Here is a 15,330-nt window from a genome sequence, read left to right as displayed (position 1 = left end):
TTCACACACCTGATTAATCACATGTTAGAATCACCTTGGCAACGATTACAGCTGTGAGTCTCTTAAGAGCTTTGCACACCTGGATTGTACAATATTTGCACATTATTCTTTAAAAAATTCTTCAAGCTCTATCAAGTTGATTGTTGATCATTGCTAGACAGCCCTTTTCATGTCGATTTTAAGTTAAAACTGTAACTAGGCCACTCAGGAACATTCAATGTCGTCTTGGTAAGCAACTCCAGTTTAGATTTAGCCTTGTGTTTTAGTCTATTGACCTGCTGAAAGGTGAATTTGTCTCTGTTGGAAAGCAGACTGCACATGGTTTTCCTCTAGGATTTTGCCTGTGCTTAGCTCTATTCTGTTTCTTTTTATCATAAAGAACTCCCTAGTCCTTGCCGATGACAAGTATACCCATAACCTGATGCAGCCACCACCATGCTTGAAAATATGGATAGTGGTACTCAGTGATGTGTTGTGTTGGGTTTGCCCCAAACATAATGCTTTGTATTCAGGACATAAAGTTAATTTCTTTGCCACATTTTTGGGAGTATTACTTTAGTGCCTTGTTGCATGTTTTGTAATATTCTTCAATCTGTCATTTAGGTTAGTATTGTGGAGTAATATAAAATATGAACGCAACATACAACAATTTCAAAGATTTTGCTGAGCTACAGTTCATATAAAGAAATCAGTCAATTTAAATACATTGATTAGGCCCTAATCTATGGATTTCACATGACTGGGCAGGGGCGCAGCCAAGGGTAGGCCAGAGAGGGCATTAGCATCTGGCAACGGTTTTGGTGGATATTCCTGCAGTCAGCATGCCAATTGCACGCTCCCTCAAAACTTGAGACATCTGTGTCATTGTGTTGTGTGACAAAACTGCACATTTTAGAGTGCCCTTTTATTGTCCCCAGCACAAGGTGCACCTGTGTAATGATCATGTTGTTTAATCAGCTTCTTGATATGCCACACTTGTCAGGTGGATGGATTATCTTGTCAAATTAGAAATGTTCACTAAGAGGGATGTAAACAAATTTGTGCCAAACATTTTAGAGAAATTAGCTTTTTGTGTGTATAGAACATTTCTGGGATCTTTTATTTCAGCTCATGAAACATGGAACCAACACTTGTTGCGTTTATATTTTTGTTCAGTGTACAGTGTTGTTGGTCCATCCTCAGTTTTCTATTACAGCTATTAAACTGTAACTTTTTTAAAGTCACCATTGACCTCATGGTGAAATCCCTGAGGGGTTTCCCTCCTCTCCAGCAACTGAGTTAGGAAGGATGCCTGTATCTTTGTAGTGACTTGGTGTATTGATAGACCATCCAAAGTGTAATTAATAACTTCACCATGCGCAAAGGGATGTTCAATGTCTGTTTTTTGTTTAGTTTTTTTACCCATCTACCAATAGGTGCCCTTCTTTGCGAGGCATTGGAAAACATCCCTGGTCTTTGTAGTTGAACACTGCTCGACTGAGGGACCTTACAGATAATTGTATGTGTGGGGGACAGAGATGAGGTAGTCATTCAAAAATCATGTTAAACACAGAGTGAGTCCATGCAACTTAATATGTAAGTTGTTAAGCACATTTCTACTCCTGAACTTATTTAGGCTTGCCATAGGAAAACTGTTGAATACTTATTGACTCAAGACATTTCAGCTTCTCATTTTTCGTTAATTTGTAAACATTTTCAAAAACGTTGACATTATGAGGTATCGTGTATAGGCCAGTGACCAAAAAACACCACAAAATGGTGAAATAGTCAAGGGGTGTGAATACTTTCTGAAAGCACAGTATATCATGTGCTGTATGTAATTGCCACGCTGTAGATGAAGAGGGCTGACAGCTCTGTGTAGTCATCATTGTGATATTTGTCATAACACTCTGGAACCCCCCTCCTTAGTCTCCTGAGTGGCGCAGTGGTCTAAGGCACTGCATCGCAGTGCTAACTGTGCCACTAGAGATCCTGGTTCGAATCCAGGCTCTGTTGCAGCCGGCCGCGACCGGGAGACTCATGGGCGGCGCACAATTGGCCCAGCGTCGTCCAGGGTAGGGGAGGGAATGGCCGGCAGGGATGTAGCTCAGTTGATAGAGCATGGCGTTTGCAACGCCAGGGTTGTGGGTTCGATTCCCACAGGGGGCAGTATAAAAAAAAAAATGTATTCACTAACTGTAAGTCGCTCTGGATAAGAGCGTCTGCTAAATGACTAAAATGTAAATGTAATGTAAATGTCCTCAGCAGCCCCCCAGCAGTGAGGAGGCAGGACCCAGTAATATGAGGACAGAACCACCCCAGCCATTCCTGGAGGTGCTGACTGAAGAAGTGGCCTTCCTCAGAGACGGCAGCACAGCAGACACACACAGTGGAGGACAGGAGGCGCTAGGAGACAAGGTGTGTGTGTTACTGTCATACACATAACACAACACACAATATATTTTAATTAATGATGCTACAAAACAAAGGTAACGTGATGATGACACACAGACCCAGTGGTCAGTTTGAACTCTCCTCTGGTCTCTTTCCAGGAGGGTCAGAGTGAAGTGACCCCCAGCACCAGTGGAGAGGAGGCAGGGAGATCCACTCAGGGAAGGGGGGCAGACACCCCAGCTGTCACTCAGAGAGGGGCTCCCTTGTTGTACTCCAAACCATCAACCTCAGGTAACAGAGACAGACAGGAATAGACTGTTAGTTTGATATTGTGATTTTATTTGGTCTGAGAGAAAAGATGAGGCACATTGACTGTTTCTGGAGTAATACATTCTATTAAGTGTGTGTGTGTGTGTGTGTGTGTGTGTGTGTGTGTGTGTGTGTGTGTGTGTGTGTGTGTGTGTGTGTGTGTGTGTGTGTGTGTGTGTGTGTGTGTGTGTGTGTGTGTGTGTGTACCAGGCCTGTCTAAGAGAGAGTGTCTGGAAATGCAGAAAGCAGAGCTGAACACATACAAGCGTGGCAGAAACCTGAGAGACAGACCAAGAATCACTTACACAGAAGAGGAGGTCCCCAAAGATGACCACTACCTCTGTGAGTCTTTCGCTCTCTCAACCAGTGAAATAATCACAACTCGCACATGTGCTCATACTTTACTTTTGACTCTATTTTTATTTGCGAATGTAATGCTCACACTGTAGAGTCAATGTGGTTGGTGAAATAGACATTCTTACCCACCAATACCTAAATCTACCCGCATTTTTCGGGTGGCGTGTCTTAATTTTATGGCCTGGTCATTTAGCGGACGCTCTTATCCAGAAATGTATCATTCCTGTTTGTTCCTCTTGTTCTTTTCCTCTCTCTGGCTCTCTCTCTCTCTACCTCTCTGCATGTCTTCATCATCATCATCATGATAACTGACGTTTAACATGTTCTATTCATCTTTCTCTCTCCCAGACTGTGAGGACTGCAAGTCTTTCTTCATGGAGGAGTGTGAGCTCCATGGTCCTGCTCTCTTTGTCCCTGACATCCCTGCCCCTCTAGGAGCCCCTGACAGGGCCAGACTCACCCTGCCGTCCGGCCTGGAGGTCAGGACATCAGGCATCCCTGAAGCAGGACTGGGGGTATTCAACCAAGGAAACACTGTGCCTGCAGGAGCCCACTATGGACCTTATGAAGGAGAGATCACAGACAAGGACCAGGCCATGGAGAGTGGATACTCCTGGGTGGTGAGAGGAGTGTGTGTGTGTGTCATCGCGCTGTGCTTACATTTTGTCCAACCTGATCAAAACTGTAAATATGAATTGTTGTTTTCCTCAGATCTACAAGAGCAAACACTGGGACGACTACATTGATGCTGGGAGAGACACTCACTCCAACTGGATGAGGTAAGCAACACTGTGAAGTACAGAGGAAGTCTCAGTCCTCTTCCTCCTCCTGTTTCTCTTTGTAAGGACAGAGGAAGTCTCACAGTCCTCAGTCTCCTCCTGTTTCTCTTTGTTAAGTACAGAGGAAGTCTCAGTCGTCTTCCTCCTCCTGTTTCTCTCTGTAAGTACAGAGGAAGTCTCTCGGTCCTCTTCCTCCTGTTTCTCTCTGTAAGTACAGAGGAAGTCTCACAGTCCTCAGTCTCCTCCTGTTTCTCTCTGGAAGTACATAGGAAGTCTCTCAGTCCTCTTCCTCCTGTTTCTGTCTCTGTCTCTCTCCTGTTTCTCTCTGTAAGTACAGAGGAAGTCTCTCAGTCCTCCTCCTCCTGTTTCTCTCTGTAAGTACAGAGGAAGTCTCTGTCCTCTTCCTCCTGTTTCTGTCTCTCTCCTGTTTCTCTCTGTAAGTACAGAGGAAGTCTCTGTCCTCTTCCTCCTGTTTCTGTCTCTCTCCTGTTTCTCTCTGTAAGTACAGAGGAAGTCTCTGTCCTCTTCCTCCTGTTTCTGTCTCTCTCCTGTTTCTCTCTGTAAGTACAGAGGAAGTCTCACAGTCCTCTTCCTCCTCCTGTTTCTCTCTGTACCTACCTGTCTCATACTCTATTTGATAGTTGATAACCTCAAGAAATATATCTCTTGTACATAATTAACCCTCTCTCTCTCTCTCTCTCTCTCTCTCGCCCTCTCTCTCTCAGGTATGTGAACTGTGCTCGTAGAGAAGAAGAACAGAATATGGTGGCCTTCCAGTACAGAGGAGAGATTCTATACCGCTGCTGTAAGCCTATAGCTGTTGGAGAGGAGCTATTGGTTTGGTACGAAGAGGAGTACGCCAGAGACCTGGGCATTGTCTTCGACTACCTCTGGGACAAAAAGAGCTCTGCTAAAGGTACTTGACTCTCTCTCCCCTCTTCCTCCTCTCTTCATCCCTCTCTATCTTCCTCTGGAACATTAAGAGCACTGCCCTTACTAAACTCAGCAAAAAAAGAAATGCCCTCTCACTGTCAACTGCGTTTATTTTCAGCAAACTTAACGTGTAAATAATTGTATGAACATAACAAGGTTCAACAACAGACATAAACTGAACAAGTTCCAGACATGTGACTAACAGAAATGGAATTATGTGTCCCTGAACAAAGGGGGGGTCAAAATCAAAAGTAACAGTCAGTATCTGGTGTGGCCACCAGCTGCATTAAGTACTGCAGTGCATCTCCTCCTCATGGACTGCACCAGATTTGCCAGTTCTTGCTGTGATATGTTATCCCACTCTTCCGATGCTGTGACACACTGCCCCAGACCATGACGGACCCTGCACCTCCAAATCGAACCCGCTCTAGAGTACAGGCCTTGGTGTAACGCTCATTCCTTCGACGATAAACTTGAATCCGACCATCACCCCTGGTGAGACAAAACCGCGACTCGTCAGTGAAGAGCACTTTTTGCCAGTCCTGTCTGGTCCAGCGACGGTGGGTTTGTGCCCATAGGCGACGTTGTTGCCGGTGATGTCTGGTGAGGACCTGCCTTACAACAGGCCTACAAGCCCTCAGTCCACCTCTCTCAACCTATTGGGGACAGTCTGAGCACTGATGGAGGGATTGTGCGTTCCTGGTGTAACTCGGGCAGTTGTTGTAGGCATCCTGTACCTGTCCCGCAGGTGTGATGTTCGGATGTACCGATCCTGTGCAGGTGTTGTTACACGTGGTCTGCCACTGTGAGGACAAGCAGCTGTCCGTCCTGTCTCCCTGTAGCGCTGTCTTAGGCGTCTCACAGTACGGACATGGCAATTTATTGCCCTGGCCACATCTGCAGTCCTCATGCCTCTTTGCAGCATGCCTTAGGCACGTTCACGCAGATGAGCAGGGACCCTGGGCATCTTTCTTTTGGTGTTTTTCAGAGTCAGTAGAAAGGCCTAAGTTTTCATAACTGTGACCTCAATTTCCTACCGTCTGTAAGCTGTTAGTGTCTTAACGACCGTTCCACAGGTGCATGTTCAGTAATTGTTTATGGTTCATTGAACAAGCATGGGAAACAGTGTTTAAACCCTTTACAATGAAGATCTGTGAAGTTATTTGGATTTTTAGGGTCCTGAAAAAGGGACGCTTCTTTTTTTGCTGAGTTTATATCCTCCTCTGTTCACTCCTCTTACATTGATTTTTTTTAACCTCCTATTACATAATTATTACTCATTTCTCAATTGAAAGTCATCATTGATGTTAAATATATTTTGTGTTGTGTATTATCATACTGGTCCTGCATTTTCTCTGTCAAGTGGGCTGGAAAAATAATGATCATGCATGCACCTTGTGAACTTCATTTCTCTTATTTTAATTACTCTCTCTTTCTCTCTCCCCTCCATCTCTCTCAGATGTGAACGCTGAGTCGTCCCACTTCCAGATCTTCTCGTGTTCTGGCTGTCCGTTCTCCTTCACCTCTCAGATCTTCCTCCTCAAGCACATAAAGAGATGTCACCATGATGAGTATGTCAGACTGTTGAGGAGTGGAGAGATCAGATCAGAGAATCTCATGTCCGCCAGCAGCTCACAACACCATGGAACCACATCAGGTTCCTCCAGTCCAGCTCCCACCAGGAAACAGAGAGAGACGGACAAGCCACGACCACACCGCTGTTCTCAGTGTGGGAAGAGCTTCAGTCAGTCAGAACATTTAAAGACACACCAGCGCATTCACACAGGAGAGAAGCCGTTCCACTGCTCCCAGTGTGGGAAGAGTTTCAGTTGGTCAGAAAATTTAAAGACACACCAGCGCATTCACACAGGAGAGAAGCCGTTCCACTGCTCCCAGTGTGGGAAGAGTTTCAGTCAGTCAGAAAATTTAAAGACACACCAGCGCATTCACACAGGAGAGAAGCCGTTCCACTGCTCCCAGTGTGGGAAGAGTTTCAGTTGGTCAGAAAATTTAAAGACACACCAGCGCATTCACACAGGAGAGAAGCCGTTCCACTGCTCCCAGTGTGGGAAGAGTTTCAGTTGGTCAGAAAATTTAAAGACACACCAGCGCATTCACACAGGAGAGAAGCCGTTCCACTGCTCCCAGTGTGGGAAGAGTTTCAGTCAGTCAGGAGATTTAAATACACACCAGCGCATTCACACAGGAGAGAAGCCGTTCCACTGCTCCCAGTGTGGGAAGGGTTTCAGTCAGTCAGAACATTTAAAGACACACCAGCGCATTCACACAGGAGAGAAGCCGTTCCACTGCTCCCAGTGTGGGAAGAGTTTCAGGGGGTCAGGAGAGTTAAAGAGACACCAGCACATTCACACAGGAGAGAAGCCGTTCCACTGCTCCCAGTGTGGGAAGAGTTTCAGTCGGTCAGAACATTTAAAGACACACCAGCGCATTCACACAGGAGAGAAGCCGTTCCACTGCTCCCAGTGTGGGAAGAGTTTCAGTTGGTCAGAAAATTTAAAGACACACCAGCGCATTCACACAGGAGAGAAGCCGTTCCACTGCTCCCAGTGTGGGAAGAGTTTCAGTCAGTCAGGAGATTTAAATACACACCAGCGCATTCACACAGGAGAGAAGCCGTTCCACTGCTCCCAGTGTGGGAAGAGTTTCAGTCAGTCAGAACATTTAAAGACACACCAGCGCATTCACACAGGAGAGAAGCCGTTCCACTGCTCCCAGTGTGGGAAGAGTTTCAGGGGGTCAGGAGAGTTAAAGAGACACCAGCACATTCACACAGGAGAGAAGCCGTTCCACTGCTCCCAGTGTGGGAAGAGTTTCAGTCTGTCAGAAAATTTAAAGAGACACCAGCGCATTCACACAGGAGAGAAGCCGTTCCACTGCTCCCAGTGTGGGAAGACTTTCAGTCGGTCAGAACATTTAAAGACACACCAGCGCATTCACACAGGAGAGAAGCCGTTCCACTGCTCCCAGTGTGGGAAGAGTTTCAGGGGGTCAGGAGATTTAAAGACACACCAGCGCATTCACACAGGAGAGAAGCCGTTCCACTGCTCCCAGTGTGGGAAGAGTTTCAGGGGGTCAGGAGAGTTAAAGAGACACCAGCACATTCACACAGGAGAGAAGCCGTTCCACTGCTCCCAGTGTGGGAAGAGTTTCAGTCAGTCATACAAGCTAAAGAAACACCAATGTTCTAAAAAGAGTAAAGAACTTTAGAATTCTCTTGAAATTGGACGGTGATGTATGTAATGTTCTATCAAGAAATATAAATGAAAAGCATTCCAGGTGAGCTGGTTGAGAGATTGCCAAGAGTGTGCAAAGCTGTCATCAAGGCACAGGGTGGCTACTTGAAGAATCTCAAATATAAAATATTTTTTTATTTGTTTAACACTTTTGGTTACTACATGATTCCATATGTGTTATTTCATAGTTTATGTCTTCACTATTATTCTACAATGTACAAAATAGTAAAAATCTAGAAAAACCCTTGAAAGAGTAGGAGTGTCCAAACGTTTGACTGGTTCTGTACATAGACACTGTTGAATTATTTGTATATAAATTATATTCATAGAACTATCAACACCAATAATGTTTTCTCTCAATGTAATGTGTAATTGTAATAGAATTTGATAGGCAGAATTGTATTTTATAGTATGAACATTAAAACAATGAACTCTTACATAAATGATGTATAAAAGTGTTTATTAAACTGAAACGTATTCCTCCCAAGTTATAAACATGACAAGGTTTTAATCCAATTTTATGTTTAATAATAAAATACGTCTTTACTCTGGGTGAGTTGTTAATATCTGACACTAATTACACAAGATGAACACCAGAGGAGGATCCACTCATCTTCTCCATCCTTATCATTCCATGAATTCACTGTTGATTTCCTGATGATGATGATGTGCACTCCATAAGTACATTTAAACTTTGATGATCCATGTTTACTAGAAGTCTCTCTTCAGCCTCGCAACATTTATCAACTGAGCAGGAATGGTCAATGAACTTACCTGTGTGTGACCCTGGATGGAGATAAAGTCATTTCATTTGACCATGAATTCAATTAATATAAACCATTTAATAACACCTTTCAGTTGTTTATAATATTTCAAATAAAAACCACTTGAATACACACTACAGGAGGACTGCTGCTTTATGGCAGATTAGCATTTGATTAGCTCCAAATAAAAACACACATTTTTGTTGTAGCCGAAGACAAACACCTGATTCAACTCATCGAGGGATTGAGGATTAGTTGACAAGTTGAATTAGGTGTGCTTTTCCAGGGAGGGCTACAATTAAAATTAGTACTGTTTAAATCAAATTTGATTTGTCGCATATGATGAATACAACAGGTGTAGGCTTTACCTTGAAAAGATTGTTTACGAGCCCTTCCCAACGAAATCAGGCCCCCCGGCCATGATTACAGACACCTGTGTGTGTCCTTTGACACTATATAAACTTGTGACCCACAGTGTTTGTCACCTGATGAAGACAGCTTGTCTGTCAAAATGTTGGATATAAAAAAAAAAAATCAATTGCTTACACACTAAAATTACAACTTTCCCACAATTAAAACCTTACACTCAAGGAGCAAAACACCGGCCTAGATTTGCACAACTAAGCACATTGTGAGCTTCACACTTTTTGCAAAACATTACACACAGTAATTTCCAAAACACTAAACACAATTATAATATAATAATAATAATATGCCATTTAGCAGACGCTTTTATCCAAAGCGACTTACAGTCATGCGTGCATACATTTTTATTTTTTTGTGTATGGGTGGTCCCGGGGATCAAACCCACTACCTTGGCGTTACAAGTGCCGTGCTCTACCAGCTGAGCTACAGAGGACCACAGTTGTATGCATTTGACACAGAAATGTATCATGATGTCATTTCCTTGCAATTTCAAAGCAAAGGCTTTCAAATGAACACACCCATGAACCAATTGGTTAAACACAGCCACCAGGTGTGCACACACACTGGTGCTTAATTGTAGACACACCAATCAGGTTTAAGCACTATAAAAAGGCAACAGGAAAGTTCACCTGTCTTCAAAAAAAAATGGACGGTTTCAGAGGCAGAGGAAGAGGGAGAGGAAGACCTGGAGGAGGGGTAGGACATGCACAAAAAAGAAGACAACCAAATCTGTGTAACGAAAATCGTGCTACAATTGTGGACCATGTAATAAACCACGGACTAACACTGAGAGTACAGCCTAACCTAAGCAGGTACACAGTGGCATCAGTAGTTCAGACATTTCGCCAAGAGCACAGGCGAGAAACGTATCTTCTGTCAACAGAAAATCCATAGCTTACTGCATGTACTATATCAACAGTTTTGGTATTGTTGGGATCTATTTTCTTATAATTAGATGTGATGCCTAGCTTAAAAAGAATACATTAATGATCAAACATAATAGGTTTGTGCTGTACTGATATAGATTGTTTAACATAACAAGCTGTGACTAATGTGAGGAACCGTTAGGGGGGAGGCTGAGATAGACTTGTGACACACACACACACACTGCCTCTTTGTTAAACCACTCAAGGACATGTGTACTGCAACAATGAAGAAGAGGAAACTGTCTGTGGTTGCTGACTCTTGAGACAAGTTGCAAAAACAACTGATGCCCGGCAACCGTGAAGCGCCAAGAGGCTGTGACCAGCCTGTGCGCCAACGATAGGCTGAGTAAGTTTAAACCATGCTCAGCCTCTACTCTGACAGGCCCGCTTTGAGCGGGAACTATCTCTGTCAGAGTATTAAAGAATAACTTTGTGTTTGAGCAGTTAGTTCTCTGTTAGCCCTGTGAGGTGTTACAGTGAGCCCGTATATACGAAGATTGCATTTACCATTTATTCGCTTGACTAATTATATTAATAAAAAAGCTGAGAATATATATAGTGACTTAGTGTTAAATTCTGTTCTGATACCAGATTCGAATGACACAACTTAACAATTGGTGACCCCGACGTGATCTGGTAGAAGGACTTCGCTGGAACTTGTCCGGCCGATTGGCCATTGCTGTCGTCGGACGGTGTGCCTCACAAATCCTGACCGGTCAGACAAAAAGGTAAGCAGACACCTATTGTGAATAACTAAAGTTCTGCATATTGGCATTATCCAAATTTATTTTGTGAGACACCTGTTTGATGTAAGCTACCAAATTGTATAATTCATAAAGTTGAAAACGTAATTAACAATTATTAGTTGACTGTATGAAGCGTGTATTGTGGTGAATGCAATTTTAAAACCGATCGATCGTTGATGATATAACGAGTGAATGAAATATGCTAGGTAGTAACTACCAGTTGTGTATGTGGTTAGTCGGCGTACTTAAGCGGAATGTGTGTGGGTAAACGTAGGTACAGTGGGGAGAACAAGTATTTGATACACTGCCGATTTTGCAGGTTTTTCTACTTACAAAGCATGTAGAGGTCTGTAATTTTTATCATAGGTACACTTCAACTGTGAGAGACGGAATCTAAGACAAAAATCCAGAAAGTCACATTGTATGTTTTTTAAGTAATTCATTTGCATTTTATTGCATGACATAAGTATTTGATCACCTACCAACCAGTAAGAATTCTGGCTCTCACAGCCCTGTTAGTTTTTCTTTAAGAAGCCCTCCTGTTCTCCACTCATTACCTGTATTAACTGCACCTGTTTGAACTCGTTACCTGTATAAAAGACACCTGTCCACACACTCAATCAAACAGACTCCAACCTCTCCACAATGGCCAAGACCAGAGAGCTGTGTAAGGACATCAGGGATAAAATTGTAGACCTGCACAAGGCTGGGATGGGCTACAGGACAATAGGCAAGCAGCTTGGTGAGAAGGCAACAACTGTTGGCGCAAATATTAGAAAATGGAAGAAGTTCAAGATGACGGTCAATCACCCTCGGTGGGGCATCAATGATCATGAGGAAGGTGAGGGATCAGCCCAGAACTACACGGCAGGACCTGGTCAATGACCTGAAGAGAGCTGGGACCACAGTCTCAAAGAAAACCATTAGTAACACACTACGCCGTCATGGATTAAAATCCTGCAGCGCACGCAAGGTCCCCCTGCTCAAGCCAGCGCGTGTCCAGGCCCGTCTGAAGTTTACCAAAGACCATCTGGATGATCCAGAGGAGGAATGGGAGAAGGTCATGTGGTCTGATGAGACAAAAATAGAGCTTTTTGGTCTAAACTCCACTCGCCGTGTTTGGAGGAAGAAGAAGGATGAGTACAACCCCAAGAACACCATCCCAACCGTGAAGCATGGAGGTGGAAACATCATTCTTTGGGGATGCTTTTCTGCAAAGGGTACAGGACGACTGCACCGTATTGAGGGGAGGATGGATGGGGCCATGTATCGCGAGCCAACAATCTTGGCCAACAACCTCCTTCCCTCAGTAAGAGCATTGAAGATGGGTCGTGGCTGGGTCTTCCAGCATGACAACGACCTGAAACACACAGCCAGGGCTACATGCTTTGTAAGTAGGAAAACCTGCAAAGTCGGCAGTGTATCAAATACTTGTTCTCCCCACTGTATAACAACGAATGTAATGTACTAGATACCGGGTATCAAGTTTGATTGTGGTTAATAAGTCTGGGACTATTATTAACGTGACTGAGTGAAGTTTGGGAGGCCAACCCAATCGTGTGAATGAAGTACATTAGATATTAGTCGGCGCACTAATATCGGTTTGAATGATCCACGGATAATAAATACAGGCAAGGTCCCGTAGCTGTACGGGCTAGGTTCTCTCCAAGGCAAGGTCCCGTAGCTGTACGGGCTAGGTTCTCTCCAAGGCAAGGTCCCGTAGCTGCACGGGCTAGGTTCCCTCCAAGGCAAGGTCCCGTAGCTGTACGGGCTAGGTTCTCTCCAAGGCAAGGTCCCGTAGCTGTACGGGCTAGGTTCTCTCCAAGGCAAGGTCCCGTAGCTGTACGGGCTAGGTTCTCTCCAAGGCAAGGTCCCGTAGCTGTACGGGCTAGGTTCCCTCCAAGGCAAGGTCCCGTAGCTGTACGGGCTAGGTTCTCTCCAAGGCAAGGTCCCGTAGCTGTACGGGCTAGGTTCTCTCCAAGGCAAGGTCCCGTAGCTGTACGGGCTAGGTTCTCTCCAAGGCAAGGTCCCGTAGCTGTACGGGCTAGGTTCTCTCCAAGGCAAGGTCCCGTAGCTGTACGGGCTAGGTTCCCTCCAAGGCAAGGTCCCGTAGCTATACGGGCTAGGTTCCCTCCAAGGCAAGGTCCCGTAGCTGTACGGGCTAGGTTCTCTCCAAGGCAAGGTCCCGTAGCTGTACGGGCTAGGTTCTCTCCAAGGCAAGGTCCCGTAGCTGTACGGGCTAGGTTCTCTCCAAGTACGGGCTAGGTTCTCTCCAAGGCAAGGTCCTGTAGCTGTACGGGCTAGGTTCTCTCCAAGGCAAGGTCCCGTAGCTGTACGGGCTAGGTTCTCTCCAAGGCAAGGTCCCGTAGCTGTACGGGCTAGGTTCTCTCCAAGGCAAGGTCCCGTAGCTGTACGGGCTAGGTTCCCTCCAAGGCATATTACAGGCCAGGTTCTAGGTTATACTGAGGAGGTTTACTGAGTGTACATTTGATATTAGTCAGAGATCTAATATCGGTTTGGTTGACCTACGGGTAAATAAAAGGTTGGGGACCTGAGTTATATCATTCAATTCAGCGCTAAGGAAATAGATCACTAGGAGTAATAAATAAACTTGGATAGTTAGATCACGGTAGATTAACATTAAATATGACCAACCAGGAGACTGAGAGGGTGCTGAAAGCATTGAAGTCAGCACTAGAAATGAATGGGGGTAAAGACGGTAAGGATTGGAAAGAACGGGGGGAGATTCGATGGGGATGTTCACCATAAAAGTGCTGCCAATAACCACCACCAGCCCCGACCGGATAGGGACAGATCCAGTCGAACCACCACCAAAGGTACCAAACCCCGTTCAGCAATACCAGTCCTGACGGGAGTATCTCTAAAGCCCTAGTTGGTTTAGATAAACTATCAGCTGAAATGAAGAGCATGGCTGGAGTGGAGGGAAACTGACTGTTCTCCTGGTTGGGGGAGTGGTTTGGTAAGTATGCTGCACTGGTGGTTACTGGATTTCTGACCTTAATTGTTATGTTTTTAATTTTGATGCTGTGCTGCCTGTATTATCCCTTGTCTGAGAAAGTCTGTTACAGATGTCGTGCACGTTGCTGGTATGATGTCGTGCATGCTGCTGGTATGATGTCGTGCACACTGCTGGTATGATGCCTTTGCTGGAGGCACAAGAAGGAGATGCAGACACTGAGTCTAGCTTTCGGAGGAAAATGGGGTTGACAAAGGATGACCCTGTGTTTGCTATTGGTGAGGTGGTGGAGTGACACCGTAGTGGGTGTCTAAAGGGGGAATCAAAATTCCCTGTTTGTGTTTTTATGTTTTATAAATCCATTTTAACTATTGTGAATGTTTGTCTTTCCTTAGGTGAAGGTTTGAAGTTCCTGGGTGGCTGGTAGCCAACCTAGTACAAGTTAGGTGTAGATGGAAGACTGAAGGCCTTTTTATTATCATTATTGCCTATTAATAAAAGTGTGATTATTTTTGTTTGTATTGTATTTTAATGAGTGACACCCTAGTGGGTGTCAAAAGGGGGAATCCTAAATTTCCCTGAAATTTCTTATTTTGGGTTCACACCCAGTGGGTGTGAAAAGGGGGATTGTGGGGATCTATTTTCTTACTAGATGTGATGCCTAGCTTAGAAAGAATACATTAATGATTAAACATAATAGGTTTGTGCTGTACTGATATAGATTGTTTAACATAACAAGCTGTGATTAATGTGAGGAACCGTTAGGGGGTAGGCTGAGACAGACTTGTGACTGACACACACACTGCCTCTTTGTTTAACCGCTCAAGGACATGTGTTCTGCTACAATGAAGAAGAACAAACTATGTCTGAGGTTGCTGACTCGAGACAAGTTGTAAGGATAACAACTAATGCCCGGCAACAGTGAAGCGCCAAGGGGCTGGGACCAGCCTGTGCGCAATCGATAGGTTGGGTAAGTTTAAACCACACCCAGCCTCTACTCTGACAGGCCCAGCAGGGAGCGGGAACTATCTCTATCAGAGTATTTAAAGAAGAACTTATAACAAAAGCTCAGTTCGCTGTCTGCCCTGCGTGGTTTTTCAGTGGGCCCGTATATACGAACATCATATTCACCATTCAAGTGTTTGCATTAATTAAAATACTAGTCTATTTTAGAAGACGTGTATTGACCTCTTTTTGTTCCTATACCAGATTTGAATTGACGCAACTTGACACTAGCTTCACTATTAACTAGCTAACTTTATCAGGCAGCTTTAGATGCGAAGGGAAAATGAATATATTTGCTAGTTAGTTAACCATCTGATTTGATGAAGTTGATTATAAATGCCATTTGCTAGCTAGATAGCTAAATTGAAACTACTGTGGGAAAGCTAGCTAACTCCCACCATCATCACTGCAGTGTAGCTAATGTTAGCTAGTTTTCTAGAAAATAAAAAATATATATTTGAAGCTATATTTTAAAGACTAG

At 44.3% G+C, this 15,330-nt stretch overlaps 2 protein-coding genes across 2 annotated transcripts in view; both read left to right on the top strand.

Annotated features, from left to right (window-relative positions):
• Positions 1–2,250: 2,250 nt before the first annotated feature.
• LOC311107263 (histone-lysine N-methyltransferase PRDM9-like) lies at positions 2,251–7,979 on the top strand (the record flags this gene model as incomplete). The annotated part of the gene is made up of 8 exons (XM_084149743.1): positions 2,251–2,397; positions 2,532–2,664; positions 2,893–3,024; positions 3,388–3,659; positions 3,751–3,818; positions 4,544–4,734; positions 6,211–6,499; positions 7,589–7,979. The coding sequence occupies exons 1-8, from the start codon at positions 2,281–2,283 to the stop codon at positions 7,977–7,979; spliced, it is 1,593 nt and encodes a 530-aa protein (XP_084005869.1). The 5' UTR covers positions 2,251–2,280.
• A 5,638-nt stretch (positions 7,980–13,617) lies between these two features.
• LOC311107262 (histone-lysine N-methyltransferase PRDM9-like) overlaps positions 13,618–15,330 on the top strand; it is a gene marked incomplete at both ends in the record, with an annotated part of 28,190 nt that continues 26,477 nt past the window's right edge. The window contains one exon of the mRNA XM_084149742.1: positions 13,618–13,704. Within this exon, the coding sequence (XP_084005868.1) occupies positions 13,618–13,704 (87 nt within the window). The remainder of the gene's footprint in view (positions 13,705–15,330) is intronic.

The sequence above is a fragment of the Coregonus lavaretus genome (genome assembly GCF_964263955.1).
Source record: "Coregonus lavaretus genome assembly, chromosome: 32".
In the NCBI taxonomy this organism is placed as follows: domain Eukaryota; kingdom Metazoa; phylum Chordata; class Actinopteri; order Salmoniformes; family Salmonidae; genus Coregonus; species Coregonus lavaretus.
Note: the sequence above shows the minus strand (reverse complement) of the source record. Positions and strands in the feature narration are given on the sequence as shown.